This window comes from Oncorhynchus kisutch, linkage group LG10, assembly GCF_002021735.2.
Source record: "Oncorhynchus kisutch isolate 150728-3 linkage group LG10, Okis_V2, whole genome shotgun sequence".
In the NCBI taxonomy this organism is placed as follows: domain Eukaryota; kingdom Metazoa; phylum Chordata; class Actinopteri; order Salmoniformes; family Salmonidae; genus Oncorhynchus; species Oncorhynchus kisutch.
Genome location: NC_034183.2, coordinates 55551260 through 55573690, shown reverse-complemented (window position 1 = coordinate 55573690; position 22431 = coordinate 55551260). Strand labels below are relative to the sequence as shown.

The 22431-nt window shown below is 45.2% G+C and overlaps 1 protein-coding gene across 3 annotated transcripts; it reads right to left on the bottom strand.

Moving 5' to 3' along the window:
• Nucleotides 1–1897: 1897 nt before the first annotated feature.
• On the bottom strand, nucleotides 1898–21138 carry ints1 (integrator complex subunit 1). Of its 3 annotated transcripts, none has more exons than XM_020486569.2 (48): nucleotides 21069–21138; nucleotides 20557–20638; nucleotides 20177–20461; nucleotides 19861–20057; nucleotides 19636–19773; nucleotides 19372–19537; nucleotides 18989–19094; nucleotides 18667–18853; nucleotides 18311–18456; nucleotides 17874–18015; nucleotides 16246–16422; nucleotides 15999–16107; nucleotides 15810–15930; nucleotides 15610–15687; nucleotides 15264–15445; nucleotides 15043–15139; nucleotides 14851–14942; nucleotides 14683–14743; nucleotides 14381–14578; nucleotides 14072–14201; nucleotides 13808–13987; nucleotides 13489–13638; nucleotides 13213–13392; nucleotides 12979–13083; nucleotides 12588–12755; nucleotides 12292–12403; nucleotides 12027–12185; nucleotides 11745–11891; nucleotides 11462–11560; nucleotides 10898–11019; nucleotides 10346–10603; nucleotides 8397–8556; nucleotides 8096–8227; nucleotides 7360–7540; nucleotides 6956–7085; nucleotides 6767–6882; nucleotides 6555–6642; nucleotides 6152–6423; nucleotides 4886–5015; nucleotides 4639–4772; nucleotides 4250–4442; nucleotides 3830–3957; nucleotides 3577–3683; nucleotides 3270–3383; nucleotides 3102–3172; nucleotides 2860–2951; nucleotides 2521–2630; nucleotides 1898–2354 (listed from the first exon to the last, which is right to left on the bottom strand). In XM_020486569.2, the coding sequence occupies exons 2-48, from the start codon at nucleotides 20612–20614 to the stop codon at nucleotides 2239–2241; spliced, it is 6624 nt and encodes a 2207-aa protein (XP_020342158.2). In that variant the 5' UTR covers nucleotides 20615–20638; nucleotides 21069–21138; the 3' UTR covers nucleotides 1898–2238. The 3 variants fall into 3 exon arrangements, with proteins under 3 accessions (XP_020342158.2, XP_020342160.2, XP_020342159.2); XM_020486571.2 differs by having other exon boundaries at nucleotides 6956–7082; XM_020486570.2 differs by lacking the exon at nucleotides 21069–21138 and adding an exon at nucleotides 20905–21053 and having other exon boundaries at nucleotides 1995–2354.
• Between the last annotated feature and the right edge of the window lie 1293 nt (nucleotides 21139–22431).

Below are 22431 nucleotides of genomic sequence, written 5' to 3'. Positions count from 1 at the left end.
TAGGCTTCAAAGTGCCAGGGGAAAAGAGAGGCGAGAGCCGGTCCACATTTCTTCCACTTCGGCCAAGTGCAACTCATGCGTGGAGCAAGACGAGATGATCTAAGGAGAGGAAGACAGGTGTGCTGGGCAGGTAGAGGCACATCGGGGCCCCTCCCAGGGTTGAGTGAGAGACAAGGACTCACCCCCACCTTCCTGCACTGTCCACTTTCACATGAACTAGCAAATCAACAAATTACACATTAAAACAACTCTTTAAACTCATCCTTATGAGTTTGCAATCTGTGACTTTTCATAAAGCCAGGATAGGACTGTTGCAAAATACCTCATGTGCAGCAGTAAAAATGATTGATATAAGGTAGTTCATGAAGCTTAACTTGGAGCATGGCACATTGAGACTGTTTTAGTACAGACCACAGCACCAGGTGCTTCTGAGGGCATCAAACACTAGTCTGATGTGATGATGAATCAAGGCAGAGGTTATTAGCATGTCAGTGGCCCATCAGGCTAGTTAATGACAGCCCTCTCTTTCCATCTCCTCCTCCTCACTGCCTGTCACTCATCTCTGTTCCGCCTCACTGACACCAAGCCAATGGGATGCTGGCGCCTCACCAAGAGCCCAGGCAGCTATGGCATCTGTTGCTAGCTGATGGATAACCACAAACACTTTCAACTCCAGACTCAGTGTGTACTATAGAACACCTTACAGGTGCAATTAACTCATTAACCAAAAAACAAACTGTGGGATGAGAGCACAGACAAGTAGAATAATTGCAGTACATAGAAATCTATTGCTTTATAACTAACAAAATTGGAAAAGTATAGAGATAAAAACACACAAAACAAATGCAAGGTAACATGTTTTCAAATACAAGCTAAATAATACAAGATAAAAAAATACAAATTGTAGCACAATTGTTTGCATTATAAGCAATAAGAAACATATTTGGATAAATTGGCAACTCATCCAAGAGTCTTTTTCATTTCAATTTGTATCCAATTAATTATGCACAGCAGCAAGTATAACGGTGGCAGGATCACTTGAACATTTGAAGACATTTCCATCATTGGACATGTGTGGACCTCATTGAAGGAGGCTGCTTTCATCAGCACCATGTGCGCAGTATGTAGAGTGACTGTCAGTCCCAACAGACAACAACGTTCCTTGACCCACCAGTGTGGGCATGTTCCACCTTCACATAGGATTCTCCCATCACTAACCAACTGCTTCCTCCCCATGTCCCACCATGCAATCCAACACCAGCAGAGTACATTTCAGTGCTGGCCAAAACAGCCTGCCCACATGCAGCCTTCAAAACAGCGCTTTAGTCTGTGTGATTGAACAATTACTACCTTGGGTTAATATCCCATAAATGGGTGAGGAAGGAACACTTAGCTGGGTTACCTGCACGTTGTTTTGTCTACCCCTTTGACTCCATCGAGAGGGTTTCTGATGAAGTCAGTGGCACTGGGCAAAACAATTCACACTTTCATGGCAAATTGGTTTCCATCGCATTGCCTTTAATTTGTCTTCTACACCCCAGTGAAAAGAGTGCATAACTACGACAGCCATTTCAAACAGGATCTAGCTCAGAGAAAGCATGGGATGAAATATGAAGGCACCAGGGTCTTGCTCCATTAACTGTTGCTCCGTTTCTCTTGTTTGAGCTGGTGGAACATTGATGCCCAAAAGCAATAATTAGTTCTGCTGAAATTCCAAAGATTATGCTCCACAATTTAAGCTGGTAACTGACTTCTCTTTTAAAATGTTTAAACATGCAGCACAGACACCATTATAGTATGAACTCTGAGGTTAGAAGCAACAGAAAATAAGTCATATGACACTCTGGTTTTACATGATATTATTCCTATTATATTTGAAAGACAAAAACCCAAAATGTCAAAGGTTTTCCTTTTTTTATTCAATTTCTGACATTGGTTGATAGATAGCCAGTATTCATTATTTCAAAAATAATAGAAGCACTACCACTGCAAAACAAGCATGAGTGACATTTTTATTTCCTTTTTTACAATAATCATTATCACCATCTTTTGAATACTTCGATATTACCTTAGAATCAAAGAATCAGTTCGTATCAACCCATAAATCCTGATGAAATGACCAAATGGATAAAAAGAACAGAGCAGTTGTGTATGACACGAGTCTAAATCTACAGTACAAAAAAACATTACGGTGACACTGCCTCTCGTCAGAGGAGAAGGACTTGTATATCCGGTTCCTCATGTTGTTGCCTCCATGTGCAGGACCTTCATGGACTCAGAGATCATAGAGCTGGTGTCAATCTGCCCATAGATCCCCACCAAGAAGGCCTTGTGGAGTAAGATGTCTGCATGCTCTGAGGAGAAAAGCCCAATGAAAAACAACATATTTTTGCTTTGAACATGAATCCTTATACATCTTGAAAACACAGAACAGTTTACTTTCCAATTTGCGAGTTTAGATCCATAATAAAGACCAAGCACAGACGCTGTGTAGTGGCTGAGAAGATGGGACAATCATACCTTGACAGAGCAGCACGTATTCTGGCAGGTTCCTAAGCGCTGTCTGCACCACGTCAAAGTTCCCGCTGCCCATACAGTACATGAAGGTGGGCAGGAAGTCTGCTGCAGTACTGCAGTTCCGAAAAAAACACACATTTTACTTAGGACAGATAACATTATTTGACATGAAAGACAACTGAGACAACACCTTACAAGTACCACTACAGCAACATTTGCAGCCAAACATTCCTAAACAACGCATCAATAAATGAATATCCAGCCAGACAACTGGAGCGCTCTCTCTAGATTCCTATAAAAATAAGCAGAGAAATCCTAGAGGTGTCAGCATTCTGATCTTACCATGGGTTGTTCTGAATGCAGCGCAGGGCCAGGCTGAAGGCCATGTTACGACACAACTCCTCAGTAGAAGTCATCAGTCTCCGCAGGTCATTCTGAGGGCAGGGAAGGAAAACCTGTTTACTTATCCTGTACAGAGTGGTGCAACAGAGTGGTGCAGCAGAGTGGTGCAGCAGAGTGTGTGTGTGTGTGTTGGGGGATTCTTTGTTCATAATAAAAGGTCTGTTATTAGAAGGCAAACTTACAGTGAAGTACTGGATGATCTCAGGATTCCTCTTGGACTTGTCCTCCACCTCGGTCAGAACTTCCAGCACGTCTGAAACACAGAGGGGAGCAAAATGTTGGTAAAGTTCAGCAAAATCTCTGAAGTTACGTGTTAAACTGACCCCGAGAGTGCATTATACGTTAATGACCTTCGATGGCTTCTCCCCTGGAGATCTTCTTCAGGTACTTGGTCATGTCAGCTGCAGTCAGTGGAACGGAGGCCGAGATACTGACCATGGGCAGGGAACCAGAGGACGACTCGTCTGATCGGAGGAAACCCAGAGACATGTCAAAAACACCGCATTTAGCGAGATGGTTGATCCGTATGCATCTGTACGCAGTCAAAATGTGTAACTAATATATTCAATATTTTTTCATTTGACAAATTGTTGATGAGCTCTGATTCACTCATGTTTTTTCATTCAAGGCAAAGTTTTCACGAGTGGATAAGCTTACCATCTCTGTCCTCTGCAGAGCTGTCAGAGGAGCCTGTCTTCACAGGCAGGGTGAGGCCAGCCAGCAGGGACTTAAGCAGCAGGTCAGGGTGCTCTGACGAGAGCCCCCTAGTGGGACAAACAGAGAAAAACAAGTCACTCCTTCACTGCTCCACACAATGTGAAATAACAACTAACATTAATGCAATTGTGTTGCCAATCCTAATGTCTCAATAATCTTCTTTTCTTTTTTTTTTAACAGCTCAATGACTTACTGTAGGATATCAGAATGCTTCTGTAGATAGGGAATGGCTGATGCTGCATCGTGGGTAATGTACTTCTGAATGAACTGCACATATTTACTGAAGACGGCCAACGGATGCATACGAGGTCTCCTGAGGTTCTGCAGGGAATATGGACCACAACATTATTAACTCCATGATCAATAAGATATTTATTTTAATGCACAAAGCATTTGACCTTGTGGAAATACTACTGTTCTGTGAAAACACATTAGATCTAGTCAAGATATCCAGCCAACCACAGATGTAGCAGCGGCAACAATCTATTCTTTCCCCACCTATGAGAAGTCAAATACCTCAAACGCTAAAAAGAAAAACACAAGCAAATGTCACCAAACCAACTGTAAAACCCTGAGGCTTATCTGTGAGTGCGCTCCGTGTTCATTCCCTCACCTGCAAGATCTTCATGAAGGAGAGCAGGCAGTCCTGCAGCGCCCCCTGGTGTTCACTGTGGAAAACTAACGGCTGCAGCAGCTCCAGGATGGCCAGCACATTGCTGAAGAATGTCAGGTGGTTCTGGCTCCGGAACTCCTGGAAGTTGAGGTGGATGCGTCCATGGAGAAGCGCTCCAATCATCGGCAAGTGTCTGGAAAGTTCAGAAAAGTAAGCTGTGATCATTCTCCAGACGTTCCACCTTACTACAGCAAAGGTGAGAACAAAAACATTCCCAGGGTGATTTTAAAATCACGTCACTGAACGTCACAATGGAGCTACAATATACCATAAGAGGTGCATTGAATTCATATGTCCAACACTAAGTTTGTAATGAGCATGGTGTTCACCTGAGGAGGAGGATCGGGTGGGACACAGCCAGCTTCCTGCAGGCCAGGTTAGCGTCTGACATCCGGTTCTCAGCCGACTTTGTGTCTCCCGTATCGCCTAGCAACGTGACCAGACGGTGAACCAGGACGTCGTGCTGAGAGGGAGGGAATCACACATCAGTCCTTAAGACCTCCATGACGGCTACTGTGCCAGCCAACGGCTTTGAGAAACAGTTAAGCGACTGAGCCAGCTGAAGGTCTACTCTACCTTGCATGTGGTGCCGTCGGCAGCCCCCTCGCTGCTCAGGGTGGCGTCAGGTAAGGTCACGTGCTGGATGACCTCTGGGAAGTGCAGGTAGAGCTGGAGCAGGAGGTTCTGGCACCGCTTACTCATCACACTAAAGGAACACACAATGGAGTCAGCTAGCAAACATCAGACAACAGTTTCCACACAGCAGACAGTCCCAATGGTCTCCTACTACAATGCTCTCGTCTGATGTAGGCCTAGTTAGTTGGCTCATACATGTCAGACCGTCTACGAATTAACAGGATTTGTGTTCACTGGTCATCACTGGCGGTGTTTTCCATAAACAGCAGCAACCTTGACCAAGAGTCAGATTCCACTGTCTCTTCAACAACCATCGTGCAATTGGAATACACACCAGCTAATCTAGCGATGAGCCTTAAAAGAAGAGGCTGTGAAGAGAACGCCTATCACACAGGGAAATGTTTATCCCACACAAACACAGTCTGTTTTGTAAGACGAGTTTTAAGCAAACCATGTTATCAGTCGCAACTATTTGTACAAGACCGCTTAGCTGCTCTTAAAAATATTGTAATTGGATAGATAATTTTGCTGCTTGACCTTGGCCAGAGTTTCCCCATTACAATTGGTTTAGTAACCAGAGGCAGACTCATGAAAGAAGGTTTGGCTTCCACAAAGAGAAGTTGCACCCTGATCTCTGACAGGCAGCTAAGTCGGAGCAGGAATCCACAACACAGGCAGCACGTGTAGAGCTGCAGCCCTAATCCTCTTGGCTTTATTATAATACACTGAGCTTTTAAAGAGATCACAGAACACACGACTTCTGGTCGTTTTAATTTCACACCAATAGACCTAATTATCGCCTTTCCCCTGGTCCACACAGCGTTGTGTCTGACAGAACATTCAGTCTGTGAATTTCAACTGTTCCGTCTGGGGGTAATCTAGTGATATGGCCCCAAGTTTATCAGCTCGGTTTAAAGAGGCCAACGACCAAATTCAATACTGGGGCTAATTAGGGAAGGTGAAAAATATGTCTAACTAAATGAACTGTGGGCACTTTATTGAACCTTATGAGAAATATTATGGAGTGTCATGTCTGCTGTTGCTGAAGGAACAGATGGGGTATTGAGAGAGAGAGAGAGCGAGAGAGAGAGTGTCTCTGTCTAAAGTAGATCACATAGCAACAGATAACCCTGTAAATAGTATTAAACTCCCATTGGACAAGCCTGACTAAGTAAGTCAGTCCGAGAACCAACACCCCACCCATACCTGTCTCCCCATTTCTTTGTGCAGTTGATGAGGTATTCCGAGACTTTCTTCACTCTCTCCAGGTCGCCATTGCAACAGCTGTGGAGCAGGGGCAGCCGTGACTGGATGAGGGAGCAGGAGGTTTGGTCCAGGGTGCTCTTGACGTTGCCAGGGGTGTTGGCAGGGGGCGAGGAGTCGCCGCGGCTGTTGAGCTCAGACTCTGACATGATGAGGTCCACCAGACTGATAAGCTCCTCCGGGTTCAAACGCAGGACAAACGTATCTGTCTGTTTCTGGAGAGAGAGCACAAGAGAGAGGTGTTGGAAGCAGTCAGGCTGAGGGGGAACAATGTTCACTGCTTTGTGTCATGTGACTGGATTAATTGAAGTCATTATTTGAGGGCTAGACTGGAGTACTGTGCTACCTGTGGGGTCTTCTGGTCCCGGCCCTGCCAGATACGAGGGATGTGACTGCAGGCCCACAGGAAGTCCAGAGCAGAAGATGGGTCCAGTCTGGAGAACAGCATACACAACACCATTACAGAATATTACAATACAACTTTCACTATTTGGGAAACACTGTCAGTGTGACTACTACTGCTGAAGGTCATGATTTGGGATTGATATATTGTCTGACCGCTGGTCTTGCTGCTTGCTGAGAAGAGCACTGATGCACTGATGAAGAGTTGCCCAGTTGGACTGATGGGTCAGCAATGCCAGAAGGTATGGTCTGTAGGAGGGAGTTCCTTTACCCTGGAATAAACCACATGAAGTAAGGTGATGAAGTACGTACACACACACACACACAGATATTTGCTGAGATTACCTTGTTGAGCGCAAAGAGCAGCTTCCGCTGAAGGTCTGGGCACACAGATGTGACCTCAGGGTCAAGAAGTCCCAGCCAATCAACAAGCAGCCCTGAGCTGGAACCGGTCTTTGTCACCTCAGAGCTGCTGCTGAAAGGGAAGTGAATAGATTGACAGGCTCAAGGTCGGGGTTACATGAATGATGAATCTATACAATCCCTCAGTCAAACAAAGTGCTGATTATTAAACATACAATAGTAATATTTCTAAGGCATTACAAAGCACATAAAGCCATAAACAGACCAACAAAATGTTCTCAATGAGATCAATGCCACAGTTAACTCAAACAACAACATACAAATCTGGTTAAGGCAAAAACACATGTCTTGAATGATTTTAGGCGTGATAGAATTTACATGCTTACTTGTTTGCATCCACCTCCATTTTCACAGCTCGCTCGTCAGTCTCCTGGAGAAGCAGCGCTATCACCATGGCAACAGGGCCTGCGGTGGTAGAGCCGGTCCCCGTCTCTGTTCCAATAGTCATTAGCAAGGCCAGCAGTTCCTCCAAATATGGAGACTTCCCCTCCACTAGCCCCTGTAACACTGGAAACAACAAACAGTACTGAGTGTTACGAGCTGGCATGTGACGTGATGGTTGTGCCATTCCCTCAGCTACGTCGGAACATTCAGAAGTTGAAAAAACAAAAACAAACCTGGCCATGATGCTGAGCTCAGGAGAAATCTTGTGATTCAGAGGAAAAATAAAACATTGTAGGGGCAAGCCAAAAATCACACACCAAAACTAAACTATGAACTACCAACTACCATTATCGCATTTCTGCGTAACCTAGATCACCAGCTTGGTGTTTAAAGTTTAAACAAAATCCTTCATCTGGGCTTGATGGAGACCTGAGCCCATATTGGACATAAACAAACTGGAAGCCGCTGGTCTGGTTTGGTTTCAGAGAAGAGCTTATAAACTCAAAGGAACAGGTCAACAAAGGAAAAACAGAGACTCAAGAGGCGGCAATGAAACAAACAGATCTGGGGAAATTGCGTAACGTCAGCCACCACATCCAAACTGGGGCAGAAATAGTGAGGATAGTTGATGTTCTAGCCTGAGAGAGAGAGTGTGAACGAAGCACTAAAGTACCATACCTTTGCCTATCAGTTCCGGCTCTGCGTTACATCTCTCCCCTGCCTTCAGTGTGGCGATTATGGCCCTCACAGCCACCTCGGAGTCCCTACGATAAGCCAGGGCCTCAGCCAGGTGGAGGAAGCCTGTACGAACTGCAGAGGATAGACATAGTCAGTTATCGTCACACCGTTAACAGTGGATTACTTCACTATCTGTGACTAGGCCCAAGTATGTGTGTCTGTATAATAAATAAATAAATAAATAAATATGCAATGGGGTATCATTCTATACGCAGCTAAGGACATGATAAGGAGCACGCACCATCAGTGAGCCGGTGCTTCTGGGAATACTGTCCAGCAAAGGACTTGAGCAGGGCCCGCAGGGGCCCCACCTCCACGGCCGGGTTCTCCAACCATGTCATCATCTCAATGACAGCCTTGAAGAAGAGAGAGGAGAAGGCCACGTCCTGCGACACCAGCCGCTGAGTAGAAGAGACGGAGGAGAGAAGGAGAAAAACACATGTTAAAAATACAACCCAATACATTCACATCTGTTTGGTGTAATGACAGACATGCATGTACTCTGTCGTAGTGGTGACTGATGAAACACAGACATACAGTGGGGCAAACAAGTATTTAGTCAGCCACCAATTGTGCAAGTTCTCCCACTTAAAAAGAAGAGGCCTGTAATTTTCATCATAGGTACACTTCAACTATGACAGACAAAATGAGAAAAAAAATCCAGAAAATCAAATTGTAGGATTTTTCATGAATTTATTTGCAAATTATGGTGGAAAAATAAGTATTTGGTCACCTACAAACAAGCAAGATTTCTGGCTCTCACAGACCTGTAAGAACTTATTTAAGAGGCTCCTCTGTCCTCCACTCGTTACCTGTATTAATGGCAACTGTTTAAACTTGTTATCAGTATAAAAGACACCTGTCCACAACCTCAAACAGTCACACTCCAAACTCCACTATGGCCAAGACCAAAGAGCTGTCAAAGGACACCAGAAACACAATTGTAGACCTGCACCAGGCTGGGAAGACTGAATCTGCAATAGGTAAGCAGCTTGGTTTGAAGAAATCAACTGTGGGAGCAATTATTAAGAAATGGAAGACATACAAGACCACTGATAATCTGCCTCGATCTGGGGCTCCACGCAAGATCTCACCCCGTGGGGTCAAAATGATTACAAGAACGGTGAGCAAAAATCCCAGAACCACACGGGGGGACCTAGTGAATGACCTGCAGAGAGCTGGGACCAAAGTAACAAAGCCTACCATCAGTAACACACTACGCCGCCAGGGACTCAAATCCTGCAGTGCCAGACGTGTCCCCCTGCTTAAGCCAGTACATGTCCAGGCCCGTCTGAAGTTTGCTAGAGAGCATTTGGATGATCCAGAAGAAGATTGGGAGAATGTCATATGGTCAGATTAAACCAAAATATAACTTTTTGGTAAAAACTCAACTCGTCGTGTTTGGAGGACAAAGAATGCTGAGTTGCATCCAAAGAACACCATACCTACTGTGAAGCATGGGGGTGGAAACATCATGCTTGGGGCTGTTTTTCTGCAAAGGGACCAGGACGACTGATCCGTGTAAAGGAAAGAATGAATGGGGCCATGTATCGTGAGATTTTGAGTGAAAACGTCCTCCCATCAGCAAGAGCATTGAAGATGAAACATGGCTGGGTCTTTCAGCATGACAATGATCCCAAACACACCGCCCGGGCAACGAAGGAGTGGCTTCGTAAGAAGCATTTCAAGGTCCTGGAGTGGCCTAGCCAGTCTCCAGATCTCAACCCCATAGAAAATCTTTGGAGGGAGGTGAAAGTCCGTGTTGCCCAGCAACAGCCCCAAAACATCACTGCTCTAGAGGAGATCTGCATGGAGGAATGGGCCAAAATACCAGCAACAGTGTGTGAAAACATTTGACCTCTGTCATTGCCAACAAAGGGTATATAACAAAGTATTGAGATAAGTTTTTGGTCAATAACAAAAGTTTATTTTCCACCATAATTTGCAAATAAATTCATAAAAAATCATACAATGTGATTTTCTGGATTTTTCCCCCCTCATTTTGTCTGTCATAGTTGAAGTGTACCTATGATGAAAATTACAGGCCTCTCATCTTTTTAAGTGGGAGAACTTGCACAATTGGTGGCTGACTAAATACTTTTTTGCCCCACTGTATATAGGCTACAGAGAGAGACAGAGATGCAGCACTGTTGCACTGTTTAGAAGGACAGCTGAGTAAATCAATCATACCTGGTAGAGGTGTAGCTGGCGCAGCATGGGGCAGGACAGGGCATGGCTGCGGTTCATGGCCATGACGAGGGCCCCGGCGTGGGCAGAGTTGAGTAGGGTAGCCAGGGCCTGTAGGAGACGCACTGCCACCCCACCCTGCTGGGGGTGCCCCCCCTGTCTGGCACGCACCAGCTCTTGTGCCAGAGCCTGCTGCATGGCCAGGGAGAGGGGCCGGGGAGGGGGGCTGGGCCTGCGGAGGTCCACCTTCAGAGGGAACATCTGTGGAGACAAAGCCAAAAGTATTAGACCCTCAGTCAGCACTCTGAAAACAGGTGGTAGATCTGACTACAGTACTAACCAAACAACTCTGTCCGCTAGGATAATCAATCACTTCACTGTAGGCTACTTGTGGAGGTATGATTAAAAAAGCCCCTGTGTCTGTTGTATCAGACAAACTACAAGAAAATAGTTGATGAAACCGGAGAGAAAAAATGATTTGCTCTATAAACTTCATAAATGACTTCAGACAGGTATTAATGTGTCATCCATCTCCAGGCAGAGATACATTCCTACCTGAAGCAACATGCCGGTGAGGTCATCCTCAGGCCCAATCACTGGGATCTGATTGGCTCTCATCTTCAAGGAGCCACTAGGAGTTTCCACGGTAACTTTGGCTCTGTTCACCTCAGTACTATCTGTAAGGTTAAACATCATAGTCTTCGGGTCATTGACAGATATGGACCCAAAACACCAAAACTGTGTTTTTACCGGGCTGTTCCAAAACTTTTATAAGAAATGTAACCCAGAGAGGCATAAACAAATGTAATCACATAGTAGTAGTAAGAGACTGTATGGGGTGGCAGGTAGTCTTGCGGGTAGGAGAGTTGGGCCAATAACCGAAAGGTTCCTGGATCGAATCCTGAGCTGACAAAGTACAAATCTATCGTTCTGCCCCTGAGCAAGGCAGTTAACCCACTGTTCCCCACGTGCTGAAGACGGGGCTGCCTTAATCGACATCCACTCGCACCTCTCTGATTCAGAGGGGTTGGGTTAAATGTGGAAGACACATTTCAGTTGAATCCATTCAGTTGTACCACTGACTAGGTATCACTGACTAGGTACCCTTCCCCGACTGACCTCTGCGAGGAGGGAGAGAGGAGCTGAGCAACCCGTGGAAAGTGTGCCCCCCTGTGGCGCCTCGCTCATGCTGCACCTCCACCAGATGAGCCATGTAGTCTGTAGCACAGGAGATACAGAACCATCAGGAACAGACAATATACCATCAACACTAAATAGTCAGACTTAGACATAAAATCTTCAGGAATAGATTATATGAGCACTAGCTACATAACTGAGGCAAACATTATCCACGTGGAATAGATTTAGTGTAGTAGGATAGTTTGTGGTCAAGCTCCCTCACTCTTGTCCATGATGTTCTGTTCCAGTGTCTGTGAGTCGTGGGATACAGCCTGGTCCAGGTACTGCAGCAGTTTACTCATACTGGAAACAGGGATGCCAAACGACTGGACAAACAGCAGCAGCTGCTGGGGCTCCAGATCCTGCAGCGCTGCAGAGGACAGACATTGTATCATAAACTCTAGAATTGTATATATTTTTTTATATACGGTGGTATTTTACTCTGTAAGGCCTACACCATGTACACTTCTACCTGCATGTATTTCAAATGTGTTTGGACTCGTACCTGCATCCACCAATCGTGCGACCTCTGACCGGATCATCCTCAGCTTCAACCAATCAGGTAGCAGCAGGGCCTCCTCGGAGGTGTCCACCAGGAAGGCGGTGGGGAGGGGTTTCTTGTCGGGGAACCAGATGTCCAGGAGGTTGAAGAAGTCACTCTCCTCTGAGAACCGAGACACATGAATCATACTATACACTGAAAACAGACACGGAGGTACAGTAGACAGGCCATGTTTGTAACAACAAGTGTGGTATTCAGCGATACATACCTTTGGGTGGCCCGAGCGTCAGGAGAATGACCATGGCATGGACCACCAGAATGTGCATGGTGGCCGTCTCCCCTGTGGTCCAACGCAGAAACACCTGGTCCTGAGATTCTGACTATAGAGTTCAATAGTCAAAGTTTAAAGGAGTAATGTAATTTCAGTGACAACTGTATTGACAGCAAGCACCTCTAGTTGAAATGATCACTACAGGTCTACCAATATGAAATCATCAGCCTGAAACCATCTTCCATTTAGATGTAGAAACGTAAGGTCCCGGTCCCCCCCCCCCTCCCCCTCACCCAGCTGTAGAGGTCCTCTCCCTCTTTGGTCTTCCTCATCCTCCTGATGTAGCTGGAGAAGATGGAGATGAGGGCTGAGAGCACGGCGTCTGACTCGGGCCGGCAGGAGTACTTGGAGAACAGGCTGTTCATGATGGTGGAGCGCTCGACAATCAGACGGGCCACATCCTAGAGGATCCCAAATCAAACCCACCTCAGTATCTAACTATGAAGGCAATACAGGGTCGTGTTCAGTGGGGAAGACAACGTTTTGAAACTACCTGAACTTGTTCAATATGAACATAGACTTTAGTTCTCCGTGCAAAACGTTTTGCTACGGGGTGCTCGACTGAACAAATAACCCAGGTAAATAATAGGAGGTATGACTGAGGGAGAGAGGTGTCAGGGCTACCAGAGCGAGGTCATTGTGAGATGCCTGCTCCTCCACTGGTGCATGCTGGGACAGGTAGATGAGGTAGGCGCTGATGGTCTGTGGGTCTGTCTCCATGTGGATGGCCTGGGGAAGAACAGAAGCACAACGCACATTCTTACCACATCCCTTCAGCGAATAAAAACTCTGTCATCTACAACCTGACGATGAAGCTAAATACGGTTCACATCGGTACGAACGATCTAGACCACTGACTTGCTGCAGAGCGGTGGAGGTCATGCCCCGGACGCTGTCGAACAGGGGAAGCTTGGGGAGGTCCTGCAGGAGCCACTGGTACCCTGGCAGGAGCTCAGCATCTCTGGAGTCCTCCTCCATGGGCTGGTCCCTCTCCTCTCCATCCTTCAGACCCCCCTCAGTCAGCACCAGTGACAGACCCTGAACAACAGCAGAAGAGCCAAAGTAGATGAATACATCTCCTCAGTAAAATCAATGAAACACTCATTAGTGTGTGTCCTGTCTCTTATAATGCACCTTCATAGCCAGGACTCTTGACGCCACTTGAGAAGAGCTGAGGCGGCGCAGGAAGTAGTCCAACACCTCACACGTGGTCTGTTCGTCAGCTTTAGGACCCAACAGCAGATCCTGCAGCCGTCCAAGGAGCTGCCTCTGCTTTTGTTGCCTCTGGTGTAGCGAGAGAGACAACAGAAAATGTGGCATTTGTTGGTTTGTGTGGATGAAATAAAACGTGACAAGTGTATCCTTTGAGATGCTGGAGTCAGTGATTTCTCTGTCCACAAAAGCCATTCAAAACAAACAAAAATATGATAGCTGTTGAGAAACGGCAGCATACTTGTCTTTTCTTGGCTCTCTGCTCTTTACTCTCTCCTTCCTCGTCATCCTCGATGGGCAAGTTGTCATCTGCAGCATCGTGAAGCAGGAATTCACACAGGCACTGCACGGGCAGCACGTCCAAGGACCCCTCACTGGACTGCACCAGGTCAGCCAGCCAGGGCATTGACTGAGAGGAGGCCTGGGGAAAACATAGAACACAGTTGTAGAGTTCCTTCCAGAGAGAATACTTTCTACTGGCGAGAGAGGATGTGCTCTTGTTTACCTGTCTCTGGATGATGTTGAGCAGGAAGTCAGGGTTGCGAGAGCGACAGAGGAGGTGACCCAGGCGAAGGGAGTGGTTAAGGCTCTTCACCTGCTCCTGGACTGCGGGTGGGGGTTTGCGAGGGGGGCCCCTAGGAAAAAATAAACAAATTAACAAAATGGGACGGTTTCCCAGACCCAGATTAAGCCATGGCCTAAAAAAAGCACATTCAATGGAGATTCTCCATTTAGTATGCTAGTATGCATTTAATCTGCATCTAGGAACAGCCCCTAAAAGTATTCTACAAGGTGCATGAAGCAGGAGTCTTACTGTGGGTCCAGACTGGTGAGCTGGGACAGCAGTAGGCTGTTGCTCTCTGTGATGGTCTGCTTGGTGGAGGCAGCCGCCAGGTGGCTCTCGAAGGCCAGGATCTCCTGCTTCTCTCTCTGGGACACCTGCAGCTCCCGGTTGATCATCTCGGTCTTGGTCTCCTCATCGGCCACCGTACATGGAGGATAGGAGTAGTTACTGCCAAGCAGGAAAAAGGGGGAGGAGAAAGATGAGCTTCGTTGAGTAGTTAGTCTGGTATATGCTGGGTTTAAACTAATAAACGTTGCATACTTGTGACTTACTTTGTCATAACCATCTCCATGAGCATTTTCAGTGTGGGATAGCCGTCCCAGGCAGCTAAGCCTGGAGAGAAATAAATGGTTGATTGTAACAAAAAAGGTAAAAACCTGTGGCTAAGGTTCTAATATATACTCTGATGAATTGTAGGGAAACCTGATTGAGACTCATACCTATTTGCTGTGGATTGAAAGCGGCCACCACAAGTAGCAGGAGCCACGCTTTCCAGTAGAGTGTGGCTATCGCCAGGTTCGGAGGAGTATAGCTTGAAAAATATCAAACGTGTCATTTACAGAAAACGACATGAACATCGACTCAAAGCTAGCTGGCGAGTTGATTAATTACACTAAGAGAGAGCAGCGTACCCCGCAGGCAGCTGAATGTTCTCTGGGTGGTGGTAGGTGCACAGGTTCAGCACTGCGTCAATCAGTTGGATCCGCTCCACTCTCAAAACATCCAGATCTACAAAAGCAAAACCAGGAATCAAGCGATATATCACTCTTTATGTGAAGCCAAATAAACAAAGTTCGCTCAATGTCATCTGTTTTCATGAAAATGTTAACTACTGTAAGTAAACTCCACTTACCCATTGCTGTTGCAGATGTTGTACCATCGGACTGGACCCCGGCTGCCCTCTTCACCAGGTGGTCCGCCAGCTCCATGGCGTCGGCCGGGCCCAGAGGCAGGTCACGGGACAGTCCGATGACCAGGATGCGCATTAGAGTGTCCTCCAGCAGAGGCACTTCAGAGCACAGCCGCAGGAAGAAACTGGCAGAGGCAAAACATTTAAGTGATGCCAACGGAGCAGGGACAGACAGCAGGGACAGAGAGCAGGGACAGAGAGCAGGGACAGACAGCAGGGAGAGACAGCAGGGAGAGACGGCAGCGACGGACAGACATGAATAAAACAAATGTTGGGAAGAGATGCTCACTTTCTGTCGCTCTCAGGGGGCCAGTTATCCCACTTGTAGTAGGTCTCTGGTTGCTCCGTGAAAAGCACCTTGTGAAGACTGTGGAAAAGAAACAAGCAAATTCTTCTACCCACGTAATGAAAATAATCTTAAGTAACTACTGTAGGATGTTTATTAGCTCCCCTTATGTTTATGTGGCACGAAAACTCCCAAACACATACCAGTGTATATAGTCCTTGGATGGCACTTTGGCAATAGTGGGAACAACAGTGTGAAGCCACCACACAGCATCCCTCTGAATGGCAGCGATATTATTCTGAAAGGATCTCAGACCATCCAGATCTGAAACAGACAAAAGGGATGTTCAAAATGCCCACATCGACGACAACCAGAGAACTACAAGAACGTACTCTTCTTCTCTCCTTTGTCCCACGCAACGCCAGCCTCCTTGACCTGAGCTGTGATGCCCAGCATCATGGAGCACGTGAGCAGGTCTGTCACCTGGATCACAAAGCGTTCCTGTGAAAACAGACAGAGAACACACAGAAGTTATTCATGAAGAAGCACAAAAGGGCATACAACTAGGTAGGGGGTGAGTTATTTAATGATATAGGAGACTGAGACAAGGTGGGAGAAATATAAAGATCATGAGCTCACTTTGAACTCCATGTCAACATAGGTGGCCTCCTTCCTTTCCTGCATCAGACCCAGGCAGAAGGACTGGAAGTTGATCTCGTGCTTGGTCTGTTTGATGATCTCTCTCAGCAAGGCTCGAGAGGCACGCAGGTAATCATCCTTATTGGTCAGCAGGTCCTGGAACACCATGGCCAGGAACTAAGGAGAGGATCAGAAGGGAGAAAACAGCTTTAAGCCAAGCAGTTTCCAAACAACATCTCCTCCTTGAGTTTCAGTTATTCAAAATAAAGTAAAAGTGCGATCAATCCGAGAAAAATACAAACGTGTACTTCAATCCAAAGCCAATAAAGATTATCCTGGTCCATTTCTGAACCCGGGCTTGACATTAAATGTTTTAATTGCCCGAAAGATGAAGTCACTTGTCAACAACATCATTTCTTTCAGAAGCTTTCATCAGCTGTAGTTTAAGTTCTCTTTTGTTTGCTCACCCCGTGGCCTAAAATAAATCTGTGTTTGAGAATAGCAAAGACTCCTGCTTTTAATATTATTCCCATTTAAAATCTGCAACTTCAGGACATCTAAATAGTTTATTAGAATAGTTTGGAAAACAGTCTTCAATCTTTAACTGGACTTCATTCTTTATGATATTTCAAGTTAGTTTTCAACCTCACGTGCATGCATCATTTCTGTCTTGTAATTTCTTGCTCAACTGTAAGTTTTGTTCAAATTTCTCATTTGATCTTTATATCGTGCTGTTGTTTCTATCTCTCTCATTATTACCTTAGGCCTCCCCTGTTTTGGAGTTATTTAAAAGCAACTTAAACTTTGAGATCATGAAATAGCATGGCAGGAGAAATCCAGCATGCATTAAACTGAAAGTGGCTTAATAGACCAAGTCATATTAATATCAAATGAAAATGTGGACTTCTATAACAATAAGACGCCCGAGTGTCCTCTATATAAACAGACTTTGGCTATTGGCCCAGATCCTCCGACATTCGAGAATATATATATATACACTGACTGGATATTTTGTGCTGCTTTGGTCTGACTCTTACACCTCGTCACACCGACAGCATCGTTGCGTTTTAGTACAACGGAAGTACATTCCTTTCCAATAGACCGCTGACTTTGCCTTTGCAGCATTGTGTTGTAGGGGAGGTTGCGGTGTGTTCTGTGTGGTGCATACGTTGGATTTATCGAACGTATGCAACAAACTGTATGCGTAGACGGCGTAACAGAAATGGTAGCAGAAGGTGAATGTTTAACTTTTGTTGCACACATTTCCAGATGCTGCAGCGTACCATTTTGCACAATGACGCTGTTGGTGTGATCGAGGCGTTAGCTCGGTCTACAGTGTTCTCTTGCTTTGTGTAAATATCACATATTGATTGAAATAGGCTTTAGCAAATAGGAATAAATGGCAATTTACTCAGAATGTCAATTGTTTGATAGTGATGTGTTTACTTGTCCATTCGGACAACTAAAATCTATATTCTGGTTGTCCGACATTCATTTTTTATATATTTGTATTATTTGCCACAGACAAGCCTTAATTTCGAGCACTGTGAGCCACATATATTTACTTTCCCCACAGTAACACATTTTTTTTTCCTCAGCCGTCTTGTCAGCATGGAATACTCCCTCACCTTAGGGGCCTGCTCTGGGCTGTGCTGGAGCAGTGTGTGAAGGACTTGCATGTTGTTGGGGTTCCTGGCATTGGACAGCTCGTTGAAGATCACCAGCTTCACCATGGTTCCCAGGTTGTCTTTGTGTGCATTCAGTAGCTCCCTGGTTAACAAAGGCCAGACAGCACAGTTAAGTGTATGAATAAAGCGCTCTGCACCATTGAAATATAAATGGTCCCCTATAGGTTGTTCAAACTAACAACATTGAACACATCAAGTATGTTGATATGCAACAACTTGTTAGGGTTGAGGTTTGGATTGAACCAGGATGAGGACATGAAGCCTGGGTTAGGGTTTGTGGTTGATGCCCCTGGGTACTTGGTTGAACATCTATAAACCATGTGTAGGGGACTATCCAAACTAAACTATCATATGGCCATAAGAGAGGACCTGCAGACCTGACACAGAGCATGTAGTGATTGAGGATGACTTTAGGTTTCAGGCGGATCTTGATGAGGTTGGAGATCACCTCCATGTCGTCCGCTCCATGGGAGTTGCAGTTCATACAGAGAGACATGAGAAGGTCCTGAGCTGGACGGGTCAGCTGCAGAGACAAAAGGCTTCATTATACATAACCGAACACTAGTTCACTGTCAGATTTAATTTCATGCAAACAGATGCATTTACATGCTGGATTGGAGGCTGGAAGGAGATGGCTCTAATGTTCACTTTAGACCACGATTGCCAATGCAATTATGATTCCTGTTAACTACTGATGGTGATGTGGGTAGCTGAGTGTTACTCCTGCTCTCACCTTTGGATTCTGCAGCCACATCTCCAGCCTCTGCACAGCCATAAGCCGCACCTCCTTGTAGCCACAGGTGGCAGTGAGCAGACGCAGCAGGTTACGGGACACATTGTCCATGGGCTGCCTGCGGTTCAACTGGTCCTTCAGGACATCTAGAACATAGTCCTCCACACTCTCAGACAGCTCCTCGTACCTACGATGAGATGAAGAGTGAATGAACACAAACTGTCCAAAAAACTGATCGGTCTAAGTAGAAGCAGACAGACAATACAGACAGGCAATCAATATATTACTGCTACTGTATATGTAGTAGCCTATGCCTAAATACCTTGGCATAACTTGTCCATCATCTTCAGGGCTAAGTTTCTCCTCAGCAATCAGCAATTCGGTCTGGCTGTCATCCTCATCTGGGGTGGAGGGGTGAGGACTGCTCCCTGGAAAGTTGCCATTTTAGCCATTTAGCAGACACTCATAGCCAGAGCGACTCAGAAGAGCAATTAAGGTTAAGTGCCTTGCTCAAGGGCACATACAGACTTTTCACCTAGTTAGCTTGGGGATTCGAACCAGCAACCTTTTGGTTACTGTCCCAACGCTCTTAACCGCTAGGCTACCGCCAAATGTTAAATGACGTAATAATGATTAAGAGTCAAATCCAATGTCCCTGGATTCACACCTGAACAAACCAGTAGGTACATACATACAGTACTATACCTGCACTGATATCTCCACCGGAGCGGCCAGTGTCAGTCTGCAACTGCAGCAGCATACTCTTTGGGGGCATTTTGGTACTGAAGGCAGTCTGGATATTGTCCACAAAATTCTTACAATGGGAACTGTCTACCCAAATTCGCTCCCCCAAAGAGTCCTCAATGTACACCTGAAAAGAACAAGAACATGTTAAAGAGCGCACAACAGTGGTAACAATGCAGCTAGAATACAAACAGAACTCCAATAGGAATGATTAGTGGTTCTCACTTTGACAAAGATCTCTGGCCAGTTCTCATCCTCCTCATAGGCTGCCATCAGCAGGTTGCAGGCTAGCACAGACACCAGACTGTTGCCCTTTGCTTTGAAGTTGATGGAGGCATCCCGGCGAAGGAGACTGCACAAGGCCTGTCCACGCAGATAGAAAAAGTAATGAACCAATCTGTATAAGAACTGTATGGAACTGATTGTAAAATATTGGGTTTCAAATCTCACCTCAATAATGCCTTCAGTGGCAAACAGATTGGGCTTAATCTTGGCCAGGAACATGAGGCTGAGGTATAGTGTTATGTCAGGTTTGGCCCGGTTCATCTTCAGCTGTTTGACAGCTCCACAGAGCACCCCTTCAATGCGATCATCATTTCCATCCTGCTCTGCATTCTCAATCTCATCCAGGAGCACTGCTGGGGGGACTGTATGGAAGAGAGAACCATTGTGTTAGTAATATGCACAGTCACAGCACATCACAGACACAGGATTCACCACTACCTATTCCACTGAAAAACATATTTGAATTGATACCGTTTCCTACCTTCTATGGGCACCACTGAGGGCTCCTTGATCGAAGGCGATATAGCCCTTTTGTCCACTGCTGCCACATCAGCCAATCGTCCTAGGGCGCTGACCGGAGGGGTAGAGGAGATCTTGGGGCGCTTCACTAGGCCGGACAGGCCAGAGGAGGATGGAAGTGACGAGGAGGTCTCTCGTTTACGGTCAGTGGGTAAGGTGGACGCTGGTTTAAGGAGAACTGCAGGTGCTTTGGACTCTCCGCCACTCTTTGACCCCAATGCTATGAAATCTCCTGGAGGAGGGTGACCTAATGGCAACATTGAAGAGAAAGACTTGTAATAGTATTGTATGATTGACAAAAGTTAGATAAAGTGGGCACACATAGTTAGATACTGTACATACCGGAGGGTTTCGCAGCACTAGGCCGCCTAATCGTTGTAGGCTTGGGACGATTCATCATGTACACTCACTGCCAGATCATGTACTGTGTGGGTGCAGAGATTTCAACATGAGACACACAGATAGCTAGTTAGCATAGCTACCTGGAAACTGGTTGGTAAATAATTCTCTCATCTCAACATCGAGGCTGCCTATTTGTAAAGCATTTTCACATCACGATAACAGATTTATCCTCGAAAAGTGCTTAAAACATTTGGCATTTGTCAAACTGACAGGACCAAGTAGTAGCTACTAGCTAACGTTAGCTATCTAATGTTATTGTGAAGCATTATAGAAAGCGGCTAACGTTACCTAGGTTTACCGGTATGTGAGCTAGCTACAAGCAATTACATCGGGAAAAAGCTAGTTTCGATGAACAACTAAGTGTTAGTTCGTTTCCAATATGCATGGAACTTATGACTGACTGTTGCAATTGCAAACTATTGAATATCAAAAAGAAATAGACTCGTTCTCACTTCCATATCGTTTTCCCGAACGGAAGTTCCCGCCTCTCGAACGGAAGTCCCGCCCATGAAAGGGTGAGCGTTGAAGAACATAAATAATGTGTTCGTGCTGTGCAGATCACAAACTATATCAAGATTAGGCTATAGGCTAGGATAAAAACATCTGCATTTTGTTATTAATAAAATGTATTTAGATATTTTTCATTCAAATAATGTATGACTAATGTTCCCATTGTAATTGTATTTATCCAATAATGTAATTTCTCCAGTTTCACAAGTAGGCCTAGGCCAAGTGTAATAATGTCTGGCAGTGGGTGTTGCTATGGGTGGCACTATTTGCCTAAAAGCTTTGGAAAAGGAATAAGGTTTCCAATAATCCTCACAATGATGTCAGGCATGGAAACATACATTAATGCTCAAGCCAGACAAAAGAAAACAGAACTGTCACCCAGAAAGGCACACACTGTAAAGCACACATTGAAAAAAAAAACATGTGCTTGTAATCTAGCCTTGTTAGTGAAAATGCCTTAGTTCTTGTATCTGGTTACAGTTACTACTTATGAAAAACGGCATGTCAATTGTGCTCTCCTTTCATGATACACATTCCATTTATCTGATGACATCATTACAGTGCATAACATGATGACATCATTACAGTGCATAACATAGCCGTACTATTCCCAAACCATAAGATGAGCCATTTATCCTACTTTCGACACTGTTACAGTATTCTCCATGCTATTACATCAGACATGTTTGACACTTTCTCTAATAGCAACAAACTAGCCTACATCTTATTCAGAGACTATATTGCTGAATACCAGTCTTTCATAGCAGACTACTAACACAAACTGAAACTGCTTCACCACATGTTTCCATAGCCCTGTAACCTGACAGTGTGTTACATAAAGTGTTTTTCTATTAAACATATTTTGGATAAATCAGTGGAGTGGTTAGTCATGTCCCAAATATAAATCCTGTGTCACATGGGAAGTCCACAAACCTGAACAGTTTGTGAGTATTATTTCTTCAGAAACAACTCATGGGCAACTATGAGTCAATGTTTTTAAGGAGAAATCCACCCAAAACAGAATCTCCCATTTTGTATGCACCTCAGGAAGCAAAACTCAATGTTGTAGTCATATTGCTGTGACAATCGCAAACCTTTTAATTTGTTTTACTTAGTACCCAGAGTTGAGTAGGTTACTTTCTAAATGTAAACTGTTAGTTACGAGTTATCTGTCCAAAATTGTAATCAGTAAGTTAACTTTTGTATTACCCAAACTCAGTAACCTAATCTGATGACTTTCAGTTATGTTTGGACTACTTTCTCTTTAAAAGGCATTAGAAGACCACAAAGAGGAATTGAATGTCA